This window comes from Carassius auratus, chromosome 41 (genome assembly GCF_003368295.1).
Source record: "Carassius auratus strain Wakin chromosome 41, ASM336829v1, whole genome shotgun sequence".
Lineage (NCBI taxonomy): Eukaryota > Metazoa > Chordata > Actinopteri > Cypriniformes > Cyprinidae > Carassius > Carassius auratus.
The window spans coordinates 24,765,649-24,783,837 of NC_039283.1; the positions used below are offsets into that span (position 1 = coordinate 24,765,649).

An 18,189-nucleotide genomic window follows, 5' to 3' on the forward strand; every position below is an offset into this window, starting at 1 on the left:
TTGAGGAACTTAAATTGCGAACCGGATTTTGGTTAGCTTGAACGGTTTTTGTCGTGGTGATTTTTGAAATGACAGTAAAAAGGGAAACATTAATTGTCTTGTATGTTTAAATTGCAGCTTCCAAACACTTCAAAGCATTTTTTCATACAAAGATCAAATCATTCTGAGGAAATATGCATAGTTTCACGACTTTACAACACTGTATGGATAACAGAAAATTAAAAAACTGTCAGACCTTCTCAACTGACATGATCTCACTCTGGCCACTCTGTCTGTGTGAGGAAAGGGAGGGGGAGAGGGAGGGGGAGTGTGAGGGGGTTGGTGACTGTGAATGTTTGGTGACTGACAGTGTGTGTGGATTGTAGGGAGGGGCTGTCTGGCAGAGAGAGAGAGAGAGAGAGAGAGAGAGAGAGAGACCTAATCATCCCTTTAATAATCAGGAAAAAAAAAATCTGTATTTTAAATTGTTATTGTTTTTGTTGTTGCTAATGGTGGTTTTTTCCTTTCATTACAGGTTAAGAAATCTCTTAGGCCTTATCCTTTTCTGACAGTTTTAGGGATTTAAAAACATCCTAAGAATCCTTATTTGTGCTGCAAATAATAATTTCAAACTCATTTGATACTGACCTATGACAACCTGTGACGTGACATGACATTTATTAATCTCATGGATGTAACAGTAAAACTCTTCAACTGACAGATAAAGCTGCAATGCAAGCAAAACTATTCACAAATGCTTATAGGTCATTAAAATCATTACAAAACACTAATAAATTATTTAAGGATTTGGTAACACTGTAAAATAATGTCTAATTTGTTAACATTAGTAAATGCATTGGTAACACTTTATAATTAACTGCACTCATTAGCTAAGCATTAGTAAATAGTTCATGATTATAAAGCCTTTTCCCTTAATAATAGTCATTATTAAGCAGTAATACATCTATAAATAAATTGTTCTTGGTTTAAAAGCACATATATTACAAAATAGATTAAAGTCTCAGTTGTCTTATAAAATAAATGAATAAACACAACCCAGCTTGATTCAGAATTCAGAAATATTTATTTCAAGATGCAATAAAAGGAAACTGTACACTTGAATAGCTTTTGAGCGATTCTTGAAGGATTAGCATCACCTTCTCTTGTACGATGGTTTGAGGAATATATCTTCCAGATAGTACTGCCGCTCCCTATATGCAGAGTATGCAGTCTTCGTAGGGCACCAACTCCCAGAGGGGGCACCATCCCAGTTGCTCAAAAAAAACAAAAAAAACATGCGCCATTCTCCAATATGTGCTCGCGACCGCTCACACCTCATGTTTGCGGCTGAATGTTCGTAATTGATGGATAGACATCTATGCCTGGGTATAGCAAATCAGCAATCCGGCACAGAGAAAAAAAACTAAAGAAAAAAAAAACAGGCATAAAGTTGTCTTGACATTGGACATTCGAGAGTCTCAAATTTAGGGCCGGTCTCTAAAGTTACATGTGATATTGTTATACACTTTTCTAACGTCAGTAGGATTTGAAGAGAATGACTTACAGTCATAAAAACAACTGTAATTGTTCATCTAGGTGACAGCTATAATGCACAATTAATTTGAATGTTTGATATTTATTACAACAAACTGTAAGTCATATGTAAATTATGCTACTTTTTCACATGGGCTCAAATGCAAATTTGAAGCTCAATAGCATTTGAGAAGAAAGACTTGCAGTCACAAAACAATTGTAATGTGTTCATGTAGGTGTCAGCTACAATGCACACCTTATAATTTTTTTATAAATATAAAAATAAAGTATTACTAAAGTTATATATATATTGTTCTGTGTATGTGATTTCAAAGTCTAGATTGATCGGATTTAACCCTTTAACTGCCGCATCCCTTAAAACTTGATTGTCAGAGGGTTACTGTAAATGCTATGCCCGCTGGGCACAGTTTTCCCGATGCCACCGGGGTGGCGTTGCACTGATGGCTTGAGCCCGACATTGCTGCTTGCAGCTATATTTATTATTTTTTTTATTTTTTATTAAACCTTCCGGGGGTTTTTGGAGGCCTTAACATGCTCAAAAACTCTTGAAAATTGGCACACACGTTGGAATCTGCGGCCATCAGGACGCCACAGAGACTGGGACCCGGGCGTGGCACAGGGACTCTACAGCGCCCCCTGGAACACAGTCAGAAATCTTGAACCATAGCTCACACACACTTTCATGTATTTATATGAAACTCAGTACACTTATAGATCTCATTGAGCCGAGCAACTTTCGCACTCTATGTCATAGGCTCCGCCCAACAGGAAGTCAGCTATTTAGGGCTGTTTATAAAAAGCATGCTCTGGAATTTGATATACTTGTCATAGGTCTTTTACTTGATTGCCACCAAACTCGGTCAACATGATCTCAAGACATTGGGGATGGAAAATTGCGAGGGGATTTTTGATATCTCGAACGGTTTGCCCGTGGCGAGGCGTTGAAATTATGGCGAGAAATGAGAAACAGGAAATGTCTAATAACATCCACATACATTTCCTGAATTTGATCAAACTTCATTGGTTTGTTCGTTGTATGATACTGATCGTATATATGTGACTATTAAGAGTCAACATTATAGCGCCACCAACTGGCAGCAGGAAGTGTGCCATTTTCCAAATGCTTTGAATTCAGCATCTTATTTTACTCTATTTACTTAAAACTTCATCAGAATAATGACAAAACACGGCCGATGTAAATCTGTTGTGGGGATATTGATATCTGATATAGTGTTGCCATGGCAACGTGTCAAACTTGAATGTTCTGTTATGGTGAGTTTGAGGCAGACAACAAGCTCAGATTTACATAAAACTCAAAACACATATCAGTATTAGTGATAGCTAGACAATGGCAAAAGCTTTTAAAAGGGCGTGAAGGAGGCACTCTATAGCGCCACCTTTTGTCAAAAGTGGGGGGGTTAGTTTTAGCTACAGACACCAAACTTGGTACATAAATTGTTCTTTTCAAGACGGACAACTTTCTAATTCACAGTCATCAGCTACGACCAACAGGAAGTCGGCTATTTTGATTTGAATATTTAAATTGAGCTCTGATTTAATGCATACTCCTCACAGGGGAAGTACACTATACACACCAAACTTTGTCTACATGAAGAAAAACCATTGAGGAACTTAAATTGCGAACAGATTTTGGTTAGCTTGAACGGTTTTGTCGTGGTGAATTTTTTGAAATGACAGTAAAAAGGGAAACATTAATTGTCTTGTATGTTTAAATTGCAGCTTCCAAACACTTCAAAGCATTTTTTTATACAAAGATCAAATCATTCTGAGGAAATATGCATAGTTTCACGACTTTACAACACTGTATGGATAAAAGAAATTAAAAAACTGTCAGACTTCTCAACTGACATGATCTCACTCTGGCCACCCTGTCTGTGTGAGGGAAGGGAGGGGGAGAGGGAGGGGGAGTGTGAGGGGGTTGGTGACTGTGACAGTGTGTGTGGACTGTAGGGAGGGGCTGTCTGGCAGAGAGAGAGACAGAGAGACCTAATCATCCCTTTAATAATCAGGAAAAAAAAATCTGTATTTTAAATTGTTATTGTTTTTGTTGTTGCTAATGGTGGTGTTTTTTCCTTTCATTACAGGTTAAGAAATCTCTTAGGCCTTATCCTTTTCTGACAGTTTTAGGGATTTAAAAACATCCTAAGAACCCTAATTTGTGCTGCAAATAATAATTTCAAACTCATTTGATACTGACCTATGACAACCTGTGACGTGACATGACATTTATTAATCTCATGGATGTAACAGTAAAACTCTTCAACTGACAGATAAAGCTGCAATGCAAGCAAAACTATTTCACAAATGCTTATAGGTCATTAAAATCATTACAAAACACTAATACATTATTTAAGGATTTGGTAACACTGTAAAATAATGTCTAATTTGTTAACATTATGCAGTATAACATAGTATGCAGTCTTCGTAGGGCACCAACTCCCAGAGGGGGCACCATCCCAGTTGCTCAAAAAAAAAAAAAACATGCGTCATTCTCCCATCCGCGCTCGCGACCGCTCACACCTCATGTTTGCGGCTGAATGTTCGTAATTGATGGATGGACATCTATGCCTGGGTATAGGACATCAGCAATCCGGCACAGAGAAAAGAAAACTAAAGAAAATAAAACAGGCATAAAGTTGTCTTGACATTGGACTTTCTAGAGTCTCAAATTTAGGGCGGTCTCTAAAGTTACATGTGATATTGTTATACACTTTTCTAACGTCAGTAGCATTTGAAGAGAATGACTTACAGTCATAAAAACAACTGTAATTGTTCATCTAGGTGACAGCTATAATGCACAATTAAATTGAATGTTTGATATTTATTACAACAAACTGTAAGTCATATGTAAATTATGCAACTTTTTCACATGGGCTCAAATGCAAATTTGAAGCTCAATAGCATTTGAGAAGAAAGACTTGCAGTCACAAAGCAATTGTAATGTGTTCATATAGGTGTCAGCTACAATGCACACCTTATACATTTTTTATAAATATTAAAATAAAGTGTTACTAAAGTTATATATATTGTTCTGTGTATGTGATTTCAAAGTCTAGATTGGTCGGATTAACCCTTTAACTGCCGCATCCCTTAAAACTGATTGTCAGAGGGTTACTGTAAATGCTTATGCCCGCTGGGCACAGTTATCCTGATGCCACCGGGGTGGCGTTGCACTGATGGCTTGAGCCCGACATCGCTGCTTGCAGCTATATTTTATTTTATTATTAATCGCTTTTTTATTTATTTTTAATATGTTAACTATAATTCATTTATATATTATATAAATCTGTTATTTTAGTTATTATATAGTTATACATTTATGATTTATATTGCAATATTATATAATATAGTTATATATTGTTAAAGTTTTTTTGTGACTTTTGATTTTTGTTTTCTTTTCTCGTTTCAATTTTAGCAATCCGTGTTTTTGTTCATATTTTTATTTATGCTTCTATCAGTTTTTTATTTTTATTTCAAGTAACAAGTGTTTTTTTTTATGATTTTGGTTTAACTATATAATAACCCCTGTTATGTATTTATAATAATTTATCATAATTTGTCTTTACAGTTTTAGCGGCACTTTCCTGAGCTTCCAAAGTAATTTATTAGAATTTAAAATTGTATAATATTTTAGTAACTTGAATTCGGTAGGCACAGATTTCTAAAACCGTCTACAAATCTTTGGGTGGAGTTTATGACTTGTGAGTGATTCTTATCAATATTATGAGTATAAATGTGTTGTGTAAGTAATATATAAATTTTTTGCATAATTGTGAGCGCAGATTATTTGATTGTAAATAAATCTATAAATGTAGTGATTTGAATGTGTTATGTGCAGTTCTGTGAGTTTAGTCTGCACTAGTGTTCGGTGTCCGCGGTGTCGTCCCGTGCAGCAGATCAACCCTGAGCTGTCGTTACAGAACCGCACGGTGGCCACCCCGAGCCACGGAGTCTGGGACATGAGAGGAAAACAGTTTCACACCGGTGTGGAGATCAAGATGTGGGCCATCGCCTGCTTCGCCACACAGAGACAGTGCAGAGAAGAGATCCTCAAGTGAGACTTTACTTCCTGCTTCAAAGTATCAGGGCTTCACGATTTGGCGGGAAACAAATAGAATTGGAATTTTTCTAATTGCAATTTCTTAAACTGCATTTTTAAATAACAAAAAGTCTAGGTTTGCTGTGCTGCATAATTTGGCCAAAAATATCATAAACATTAGCATAGCTATTAACTAAACTATATTATTAATGGTAGTAGTAAAATAATAAAAATAGAATATACTAAATAAATACAAAATTTTTACTTTCATTATATTTTAGTGTCAAGTAAAAAAAGGAAAATATATTTGTAATAGGAATGATGAATAATAAAAATAGAACATTTTGCAAAATCAAAACAAAATACGAAATGTTAATATTGTAATATTTCACTGTAAAAAATAAAAAGTTAAGAGATGATAATTTAATAATATTTAATAATAATAAAAATAGTTATTTTAAGGTATGCTAAATATATAATAGAAATTACTAAATAAATAACTAAATAAAACTAAGAAATTTTTGTATTGTAAAATAAACCATGAATTTAAGAAAAATATGATATAATTATATAATCATAAACATTAGCAAGGCTATTAACTATTATTAATAGTACTAGTAAAATGATAAAAATAGAATATACTAAATACAAAAATATTACTTTAATTATATTTTACTGTCAAGTAAAAAAAATAGTATTCAAGAAAAATATAATAGTAATAATAGGAATGATAAATAATAAAAATAGAAAATTTGCAAAATTAAAAGGAAAAAAATACAAAATGTTATTGTAATATTTCACTGGAAATTAAAAAGTTGAGAGATAATGATAATTTAATAATAATAATAGTTATTTTAAGTTATGCTAAATATATAATAGAAATTACTAAATAAAACTAGACATTTTAGTATTGTAATATTTCACAGTAAAATAAATCAAGAATTCAAGAAAAATATAATATATGATAATTATAATAATAATAATAATAATAATAATAATAATAATAATAATAAAACATGAAAATGTATTACACATACAAAAAGTAAAATATTAAATATATATTCAAACTTACAAAAACTAATGAAAAAAGTTTCTGTTGTCATTTTGCTGTACAATAAGCGGAGCATTTAAGAAAAATAATATAATAGATAATAATAATAATAGTAACACAACTGAATAAAAATGATCATATATACTAAATAAGTAAAAATACTTCACTGTAAAAAAAAGAAAAAAAAGAAGAGTATTCAGAAAAAAAAATCATGTTTTGTAACTGTAAAATAATAATGATATTCAAATTTTTTAACTGTATAAATCATATTTATTTTGCTGGAAAACTGCAGGAAGGTAAGAGCACAATCTGTGCTTCACTCTGAAACACACACTGCATATATTTATTTAACTAAATTGCAGCCTTTGTGATTTGATAATCGCTGTAAGCAATATTGTGGTTATCATTTTATCTTGACTAATATGACTCTTTTCAAGAATTTTGTTTCTCTTTAAAGGGGTTTCACGGACCAGCTGCGTAAGATCTCGAAGGACGCTGGGATGCCGATCCAGGGTCAGCCGTGTTTCTGTAAGTACGCACAGGGAGCCGACAGCGTGGAGCCCATGTTCAGACACCTGAAGAACACTTACTCCGGCCTGCAGCTCATCATCGTCATCCTGCCCGGAAAAACCCCCGTCTACGGTAAGAGGGTCACACACGGAGCGTCCCGTCCCGTCCCGTCCTCAGACTAATAACACACACACGTGTGATCTGTGCAGCCGAGGTCAAGCGTGTGGGAGACACTCTTCTAGGAATGGCCACTCAGTGTGTTCAGGTGAAGAACGTGGTGAAAACCTCTCCTCAGACGCTCTCCAACCTCTGCCTCAAGATCAACGTCAAACTCGGCGGCATCAACAACATCCTGGTGCCGCATCAACGGTTTGTCGCCGCTTTCCCCGCCTCCGTTTGATTGACAGAACATAAACGGCTCTGCTCATTGGCTGATTTTAAACAGGCCACTGATTAAAGTGATCAGTATCATTTATTTCATAACTTTTTTTTTTTTTTTGTCAGCTGAACCCCTCTGACATTAAAAGAAGTAAATAATTCTTGAATTTAATATTTCAATAATTTTAACAACACATTCAAAGGTTCACGTTTTTTTGATTGATGGTTAACATAAATATTGAATCTTTTATAGCAAGTGTTTTTGATTGTTTTTATTTTAATATTATTTCTATATAGGGTTGCATGACTTCGTCCAAAAAAAAAAAGAAAAAAAAAAGATGATTATTATTTCTAGGTCAAATATAGCAAAACCAGATTAATTTAATGATAATAATAATAATAACAATATTACATAATAATAATAACAATTATATTTTATGGTCAAGTAAAAAGAAAATTGTATTCTAGAAAAATATAATGTTAATAATAATAATAGGAATGATGATAAAAAAAAAAAATGAAATGTTACTATTGTAATATTTCACTGTAAATTAAAAATATAATAATTTAATAATAATAATAATTATTGTTGTTGTTGTTTTTATAAAATAGTAGATTTAACTATAAAAATTAAGACAAAAATACAAACTGTTACTTGTTACAGTTGTACTGTAACATAAATATCTTGAATATCTAATATTTGGATAATTATAATACTTTATTTTAGACATTTCAAATTCCCTAGCTTTTTATTTTTGGGGAAATACTGGTTGTTGTTGTTGTTATATAGTAGCCGTATAAAAATGAAGACAGAAATATTGTTTGTTACTGTTAAAAAAAATTCATATTTGATTATAATAATTTATTTTAGACTAAATCAAAATACTCTTGAATTCTTAACCATTTCAAATCATCTGACTTTTAATTAGTTTGAGTGGAATACTGGTTATTATTATTATTATTATTATTATTATTATTATTATTATTGTAGCTTTAACTGTAAAAAATAAATTAAAGCTGTTAAAATAAAAATTACTATTTGATATATAATAGTAGATAGTAATGTAATAGTAATGTCTTAAAAGTTTCTAACATTCCAAATCCTTTAGATTTTATTTTGGTGAAAATACTGGCTTAATTTTACAGTTAATTTAATTGTCTTTTCATGAAAACCCTGATTTATTCAGTTAATATTCAAACTATATGAAATCGATGCAAGTTTTAATATGCAGCGCAGTGTTGATGCTAATGTCTGTGTCTCTCAGGCCGTCAGTGTTTCAGCAGCCGGTGATCTTTCTGGGGGCAGATGTGACACATCCACCTGCAGGAGACGGGAAGAAACCCTCCATCGCAGCGGTCAGTATACCTTAGAGCTGGATGACATGATAAACACATGATATATGTGTTATAATAGCTTCCTGTGTGCAGGTGGTGGGCAGCATGGACGCTCATCCCAGCAGATACTGCGCCACGGTGCGCGTCCAGAGACCCAGACAGGAAGTGATTCAGGACCTGTCCTACATGGTGCGAGAGTTACTCATCCAGTTCTACAAGTCCACTCGCTACAAACCCACCAGAATCATCTTCTACAGGGACGGCGTGTCCGAGGGCCAGTTCAGACAGGTGGATATTGGTTTATCATTTACGGCATCATTTCCGTTTCGTTTGAGAGTAAACGGCGAGTCTGTTTGTGCTCGCAGGTGTTGTGTTACGAGCTGCTGGCCATCAGAGAGGCCTGTATCAGTCTGGAGAAGGACTACCAGCCCGGCATCACGTACATCGTGGTGCAGAAACGCCACCACACGCGTCTCTTCTGTGCCGATCGCAACGAGAGGGTGAGTGTGCATCCTGACACTCCTGCAGCAGAGAGACAGATGCATCTCAGGTTTCATCAATGTGAGACTTCAGATGCACTGTGACGCGCCGCGCTGCGGTCCAAAACACAGGACTTCTACTCACTAGTGCTAGTTTAGCATTACTTATAAAGTTGTATTAATGTTTTGAATTAGCTATTATTTTATAGGTTCAGTTTTCATTCGTTTTATTTCATTAAAGACTAATTTTGAGTGATTTTTTTTCTTTTTTTGTGTGTTTTCAGGGTTATTTTAGTATCATTAAAAGACTTATGGTTTTTATTAATAGTTTGAGTTCGTTTTTTTAATAATAAATATGAGTAAATTTGTTGTTTTTGTTTTCTTTTATTTCAGTTTTAGTTTCTTATTTTAAACTATGAAAATGAGAAGTGTTGCAATAAGCAATAAATATAAAAAATAATAAATAAATAAATATGTATGTATAAGTGTGTGTGTTTTATTTATTTATATATATATATATATTTATATATATATATATATATATGTATATATATATATATGTGTATATATATATGTACTTCATTATTTTTGTTATATTTTATTTAGCTATTTAAAAAAAAATTATAATAGTGTAAGTTTTTAATTTAATATTTTTATTTGACTTTATTTCAGCTCTGTTTCATTTAACAAAAACAACTTTAGTAGTAACACTTATTTTATAGAAGTAGAAGAACACATTGTGTCTGAAAGTGCTTTTTTAAAACTGTGTTAATTTTAATACACTTTTAAAACTGTACTTTTATCAACTCCAGTACGGAGTAAATTGGTACTTGATCTAAAACGTCCATCCTGAGTTAATAGTTAAATATTGACTAAAGCAGAAGCCTAGGTTTAGATGAAGGAGAGTTATTTAAACAGACTTTGAGACAAACCCGAACGCTGCACATTTATCATTGTTTTGGTGTTGATAATGTTTTTAAAGCACTGTGTTTGTTTCCTGCACAGGTGGGTCGCAGCGGAAACATTCCTGCTGGTACAACGGTCGACACAGATATCACACACCCCTACGAGTTTGACTTTTACCTCTGCAGTCATGCTGGAATACAGGTACAGACGAGCACATTTTCACGGTTAAAAATGTCACTTCCTCCTGTCCTTTAAGCCGCCCGCTGGGCCGGTGTTGTGTGTGAAATGGCTCCTTGTTCACTCGACAAATGATTTTGCACGCAGATTTGGATTTAGCATCATGAATAACGGTTCTGTAATCCAGTCCAGGCATGCAGTCGGAGTATAAAAGAGTGAATGTCAGCAAATGACTTCACGTCTGATCATACTTTATTAATATTACATTAAAGCTTTCATGTGCTTTTGTCATTTTTATTCGTTTTTGCATTAATTTCAGTTTAATACTTTTAGTGTTTATTAGGCTATTGTAGTTTATTATATAATATATTATTTTTAGAATTTAGGTTGAAGCTCATTTCTGCCATGGAATAAAAAAATAAAAAACAGCAATTCTGACACTTAGCAAGTATTATTTTTCTTATTTTTCCCCCAGAGTTAACTAAATGATGATATGTAAACTCGCATTTCTGAGTTAATAATTATGAGAGATGAGCTCAAAATTGCTGAAAAAACAACAACAATTGCCTTTTTTTATATATAGAGATATGTCTTCAATATCTCAAAACTAGGACTTTTATTAGGAAAAATGTTAGAGTGCAAAATTAATCATTAAAAATATATATATTTTTTGCAAAATTAGATTTTATAATTATTGTCTTAAATTTATTAAATATATATTTAATTAAAAAAATTATATCAAACTGAGACTTTTATTAGACAATGTTACAGTGCAAAAATAATCATAAAAAAAATCATATATATATTTTTTGCTAAATATAATTTATCATTGTTTTAAAAAATGTATGAAATATATATTTAATAAAGAATAATCTCAAAACAGGGACTTTTATTAGACAAAATGTTACACTGCACAATAATCATAAAAAATATCAAAATGTATTAAATATATATTTAATTAAAAAAAATCTCAAAACTGGGACTTTTATTAGACAATGTTACAGTGCAAAAATATTCATAAGAAATATCAAATATATATTTTAAATTTTTTTGCAAAATGTAATTTATTATTATTGTCTTTAAAAATGTATTAAATATATATTTAATTTAAAAAAATATCTCAAAGACTTTTTTTTTTGCAAAATATAATTTATTATTATTATCTTTAAAAATGTATTAAATATATATTTTAAAAATATATTTATTTTATTTTTATTTTTTACTTAATGTGACCGTGGTCATGTTTTTGTGAGAGAGTCTAAATCTAAACTTTGCAACAGCCCTGTCAGTTTAATGAAAAAGCAGTATAGTAGAAGGTATCTTGAGCATTTGGCATGAGTTTGACTCCTCCTCTTCCTCTCGTCTCAGGGCACCAGCCGACCCTCCCACTATCACGTCCTGTGGGACGACAACTGCTTCACTGCGGATGAGTTCCAGCTGCTCACTTACCAGCTGTGCCACACATACGTGCGCTGCACCCGCTCCGTCTCCATCCCTGCACCAGCCTACTACGCCCACCTGGTGGCCTTCCGTGCTCGATATCACCTGGTGGACAAAGAGCACGACAGGTGTGTGTGCCAAGACCAACATCTATATAGCACTGTTACTGGGATACAGCTGAATCATTCGTTCCCAGCATGCTTTGCATTGGGCTGCATGAGGAGAGGAAATGTAGAAATCGAGCGTTATTTCATGTATCTTTGAGTAAAGGAAAATACCTGTTAATGTTTAAAAAGTTTCTGCTGTGTTAAAGTTTTGTTAATTGAATTAAATATTAAAACTGAGATGATATAACACTATTTGTTATTAAGACTACAATCCAATAATCACAAATAAATTCTAATAAGTAAAAAAAAAAAATTGAATCATTGAGATTACATGAATCCGTTTATATTTTGTTCTTTTTAGTCTTAGTATTCCGTTTTTCCGTTAGTATTCCAGCGCCCTCTGGCGGCTGGAGACGGGAATGTTTTCTCTTGGTTCTAAATTTTATGCGACTTATGTTTTTTATTCCTCCTCATGACGTATTTTTGGACTGATGCGACTTATAGTCCGAAAAATACTGTAGTTATTTTTTAATTTTGCATTTAACATTTTTAGTAACTTTGTGATTTGTCATTTTTATTCAGTTTATGTTTTTAAAAATGTGTTTTTATTTCATTAGTCCATCAAGTTAAACTTAATCAAATTAAGAACTTGGTTAGAAATCTAAGAATTTTTTTTTTTTTTTTTTTTTTTTTTTTAGTGAACTTTTATTTTATTTCAGTGTTTTTTTTCTGGATTTAGTCAATTCTGATGGCTCTGCTCCCTGTGCTCTCTCTCTCTCAGTGCCGAGGGAAGTCACGTCTCTGGACAGAGCAACGGTCGAGATCCTCAGGCGCTGGCCAAAGCCGTGCAGATTCACCACGACACACTGAGGACCATGTACTTTGCCTGAGCCAGCTCACATCCATCCCACATTCGACTAGTCACGAACCCGAAAACCGCCTCCACACGCCTCACTCCTCCCAAAAGCGAATGCATCCTGAAGGGTGGATCTCTGTGGCGATGGAAGAGACACTGTGCAGCAGGATGAGGAAGACCTGCTTTAATTCACGTCACACGTGGACCTCGGCACTTTTATGCAATATTAAACCATCCAACTGAAGCCGTTCTGTCATATCCCCTCCTAAAACCCAAAAGGGAAGCCCGTCTATGTCCCCGCTCCTCTTCCTGTCTGTACAGTAACGTTTAATCACTTCACAACAGCACTTTGTCCCTTATCGTCCTTCCCCCAAAATGAGAATTGAACGGAAGCGGATGGAAAGACGCCTACAGATAGATGTACTTTTCTCCCGTTCTCAATTATTTTTGTAGCCAATGGTGACTTAACTACGTGTTAAAGTATCAGTCGATGAAGAACCAATTGTGCGTTAGCATTTTAAAACAGAAAAACAAGCTTTTATTGTCAGAGAAGTGCCATCGCGGTAAATATACACTCTAGCTTTTATGTAGTACAATGCAAAGTGATCATGTTTGGATGCTTCTTCTTGTTTTTAACACCCAAGTTCCCTCCGATATTTATTTGTCTGGATCAAACGCAGCACTTCGCAGATCGTCTCGGTTTAAAATGCATAGTCTGTGTTATGTGACCGATCATAGTTTAGTGCAATAATCCATTAGCGGGATGAGACTACCTCATATACGGCTTGGGGGGCATCTGAAAGAGGTTGGTTTTTTAAGAATGAGGTGTGCATCTTTGCCACTTTTATAGTTTGTTTTTAGTGAAAGTACAGCAGCGTTTCCTGACGATTGACCGTGGTGTGTTAACAAGTGCCTGCGGGAAATGCATGACGTCGGAAGGTCAGAAACAGAACAAATGCACCTCATTTAGACCAAAACCAAGGGCACAGGTGAGACCACATTCGACTGTACGGCCTTAATAAATTCTCGCGGTTTCAACGTCTCTGTTTTCAATCAGAGGATTCCTCTGCTGTTGTACTTGTTCAAGTCCGACTGGTGGGTTCATGCTTCAGTTTGTCGAGACACGAGGGACTTGTTTGGCGGCACAGAGATGCTCTGGCAGCACCTGATTCGTGCCACTAGGGGGCAGTGTAGTGTTTTACTTGAAGCGTGCAGTGAGTCCCTCCGTGCACCATCTGAAACGTCCTGCTGTTTAAAGTTAATAAACTGCACTAAATAATGCGTAATGCATGGTGCTATTAGCTGCGGCCCGTGGAAGCATCAGCAACTGGCACAGACTTCCTGTGTAAGATTGAACATGGGATGCATGGATGGTGCTGGCTGTGTGTGTTTCTCAGTCCTAAGAGAGATTTCTCATCAGGACAGACGTTTGGTTGTTAGATTTGCATTTGATTTTATTGCAGAGAAAGGTACAGCGCAGTGGCCAGTCAGAGTAAGATTACGGTCAATTGCACGAAGCATTAGAAAGCGGAAGATTTTAATGCATAACTTTTTAAAAATAAGTTAATTCTCTTTCAAATACTGAACTGTAGTTTATGCAATCAGATAAATTAGGCTGTTAAAGTAGGCTGTTGTGAAGGATTGTTTTTTTTTTAAGTGTGCATTAGAGGTTGCACCTATAGCAGAAGGTACACCATGTTTTATGGCCATCAAAAGTGTTTAAGTGATGCTGTAAGCATCAAAACAGCAGCTACTGAAGCCTTTTTTGTTTCACAGCCATTTATCCGTGCTCCAAGCCTTTAAAGTAAAACTGTCTGTGTGTGAATGCCAAACTGTTATCTTCATGAGGTGTCATGCAATTTTATTTTTGTGTAATTTTAACCTCATATAGATTACTGACCCATGCCTCTTTATTTTGGCAAGACATGTCTCTTTAAAGGGATAGTTTAGTTATAAATGATTATGAATTGTCATTATTAAGCCACGGTTTTCTTTTCAAACATGCATGTTTTTTTTGGTGCACATGAGATTTTAGTAAGTTTAAAAAAATGTGTGAGCTGCGGTTTTCCATGCAACAGAAGTGAATGGATATCGGTGAATATTAAAGTTAAGTTTTGGCTTGAATGCATGAAAAATAGATTATTTTTGGAACTTAGAAATCAGTCCATTTTTGTTGCATTTAAGTCAATGGCAAAAGAAGTCTGCACTGACATGAGAATAAGAAAACCATAAATTTACCTAATTATTATAATTTTTTTAGTTTCCTTTAAAGCTGCAACTGGTTTTGCCTCCGTATGAAGACTATAAAGAGTGTTTGTCTTGTGTTCGCAAGATGATGTGTGTTCATAGCACACTTGTTGAGTTTGTGGCCTGACGTGGCGTCCGTTATCCAGGAAGCTAGAAGTGTAAGAGTCCGTCTGTGTTTTTTCTCCTCTCTTATTGTCTTTTATTTTACAGCTTTCTGGGAGGGTCTAAAACATAACCCGAGTTCAAAGTTCATAGAAAGTGCCTTTCCTCATGATGGTGCTGAATAATCTGAGACTAAAGTGAGAAATCAAAGAGTACAGTAGTCTAACTCTTACCTTGAAGAAGATGTTGCACACATGCAAACACACACGTTTTTATCACGATGTTTCTATATTCAGATATAATGACGATATAGATGACCTGACCTGACCTGACCATGGACAGGAAAGACTAGCACAGCACTTTAAAGACAAGCAAACACAGTCACAGTGCTTTGCAATCCTTTTTCTTTTTCCCCCATAAGCCCTTTTTCATGTACTCCAGCAAAAGACAGTCTCTTAGTGCTTCTTTGCTGAGGGGAGGTTAATTATGTTTCGGAGGTTTACACGGGACCCTGGTGACATTTGGGGTTTTTTGGACTTCAGTTATGGGTGCTTTAAAAAAAATAATTGTTTGTGTTGCATTGGCTGATCGATCCCGGTCAATGTGCAATGGCCCGTAGAAACCTAGACACGTACAGTATGTGTTTTGACCCCCGTGGCCGCCTGTGTTTTGTCACATGGGTGTCCGTTGGTCCAGGAGGACATACCTCGACCAGAGATCTCAAAACACTGCACCTCACTTACCTTGGTATGCTGCATATGTTATGGTGAAAGAAACTGCAAATGGGTGAATCTCACCGAAGAACATGTTCACATTTCATGCCAGCATCACAAGACACATTATGTTTTGCATATGGAAAAATAAGCCAATTTTTTACTTTTTTTTTTTTTTGCATTGAGACCATTAAAATGCATTAATTTCCACATATTCACATTATTGTAATGCAAAAAATATGATGTATTAATATTAGTTGCATTGCTTTTTATTTATGCTCAATTTATAGTTTTTATAATACAGTAAATATTCTATGTATATTGTGGGAATTACAAAATAGATCAACTACATTTTTTTTCATGCAAACTATAATTTCTAATTGTACTGCACTTCAACAAAACGACATAAATTAGCAATTATATTTTGCATAAGAAAATTAAATATATATTTTTGGAGACTATTTTTATGACAATTAAACACATTCCCCCTCTCTAAAATCTAATTTTTTGTAAATATTTATACATGACAGGAGTACTGTATTTATTGCCTTGCCTTTTCTTTATGCTTATTATTCAATATCATTCTATCACTATTGAGTAATGCATTAATTGCATTGGTTGGTAAAATAGGCTTCGTTTTTGTCATGCAAAATGTAATTTTTAGTGTATTACACAACAACACCACAAGACATGCATCAAGAAAATTACCCCTACTTTTAGACCATTATTATTATATTTTGACAGTATTTAAATGACAAATAAATGCATTCCCCTTTTCTAAATTCTCAGTTGTAATGCAAAAAAAAATAAAAAATAAAATTAACAATAAAGTACAGAAATGATAACGATTAAAGGGAAAATATTCTTAATTGTCATGCAAATAAAATATTATTTATACGGGCTTCATTTTTCTCATGCAAAATATACGTTGATTTTTTTCCTTTGATTTTCGAGGTGAATATGTTTTAGTTGAGATTCGCCCAGATATTACTTTGAAAACAGTATAATGCCTGACAACAACATCCTTAACAATTTTAGATAAAGACGTCTAATTGTAAGAGAGAAAAAACAACAACGTTTCTTTTTCTTCTTTTACTGAGCCAACTTTTTTGTTGTCCTATTTAAATTATATGGGAAATATTTAATGGTGTATTTATTAAGGTCGTGCTAATGAGGCTGGAGTCTTCACAAGAGTTCGGGTGCGAGTTTGGGGGTCAGGGGTCAAATGTACGCCCTCGACATCCTCTCTCACGCTCACAAGCACAGAGTGGGCTGAAGCGTTCGATGACGTCACTTCCTCCTTGACCTTTGACCTTCCTGCCATGAGGCTCGTTGCATCTCATCTCTTTACAGGACGGAGAACCACACTGACTTTATTCCAAAAAGAAGATAAAAAGCTGATTGTTTTCATCCGGAGCTGCTAAACTCTTAGCCATACATGTTTTATTTATTTCCCATTCCACTCGGATCTAAACATATGAGCCTCAGCCTTAAGTGTACGCTCCTTTCTCCGATTGGACTTGAGACGTCTGTCAGAAGGCCTTGGTTGTGTGTAGAGAAGCGTACTAACTCTCTCTCTGTGTGGGATCTCGCGTCTCTGTTAAACCACTAATTGTCTTGAAACGCCTGGAGATTCGGAGACGAGGCCGCTGTCTGGATTTCGTTTCCAGGAGGCATCGAGGTTCACCCAAATCGCTGATGAGTCGATTCCTAAAAATGTTTACAAAAACGGTTTAAAGCTCCAGCATTCCACAGACAGGACCGAGTCCGTCACGTCTGGCGTCTCTTTATGATGTATTCGGGATCCGTCGGGATCTCCAATCTCTCGTGATATACCAAGGGACGTTTCTTTTCCTTTTAAAACGTCTTTCTTTGTTTAATAATCCTCACTTTGTAGATCAATGGCCTTTTAGTGTTGCTTTGCTTCGGTTTGGAGTGTATCTTTCACTAATACTTGCAATAAAAAGCTTTGCTTCTGAAACAGACCTGGCGTTTATTGGCTCTGTGTGTGCTGATTAAATCACAGAATTGATTCTGTGTCATGTTTGGATGTAATATATTGTCGATGTACAGTTATTAGCTACACGCTCTTCTAGGTACAAAACGGGGCATGGGAAACACTTAACACACATTTAGGCAAGCATTTCATGATGTCCACTTAATATTAGACTTAATACTGAGAGTTTTGTGTTTGTTTCTTAATGTAATTGAGTGTAAAATGGCTTGACTCATGTCTGTCTGATCAAATGTGCACTGAACAGTTCACACTACACTCTGCCTTTTTTTAGTTAATGC

The 18,189-nt window shown here is 34.6% G+C and overlaps 1 protein-coding gene across 1 annotated transcript; it reads left to right on the forward strand.

Annotated features, from left to right (window-relative positions):
- The first annotated feature begins 5,319 nt into the window (after window positions 1-5,319).
- Window positions 5,320-17,879, forward strand: LOC113059352 (protein argonaute-3-like). The gene is made up of 9 exons (XM_026227801.1): window positions 5,320-5,608; window positions 7,102-7,286; window positions 7,364-7,523; window positions 8,798-8,888; window positions 8,961-9,155; window positions 9,233-9,367; window positions 10,352-10,453; window positions 11,798-11,997; window positions 12,758-17,879. The coding sequence occupies exons 1-9, from the start codon at window positions 5,385-5,387 to the stop codon at window positions 12,864-12,866; spliced, it is 1,401 nt and encodes a 466-aa protein (XP_026083586.1). The 5' UTR covers window positions 5,320-5,384; the 3' UTR covers window positions 12,867-17,879.
- The last annotated feature ends 310 nt before the right edge of the window (window positions 17,880-18,189 follow it).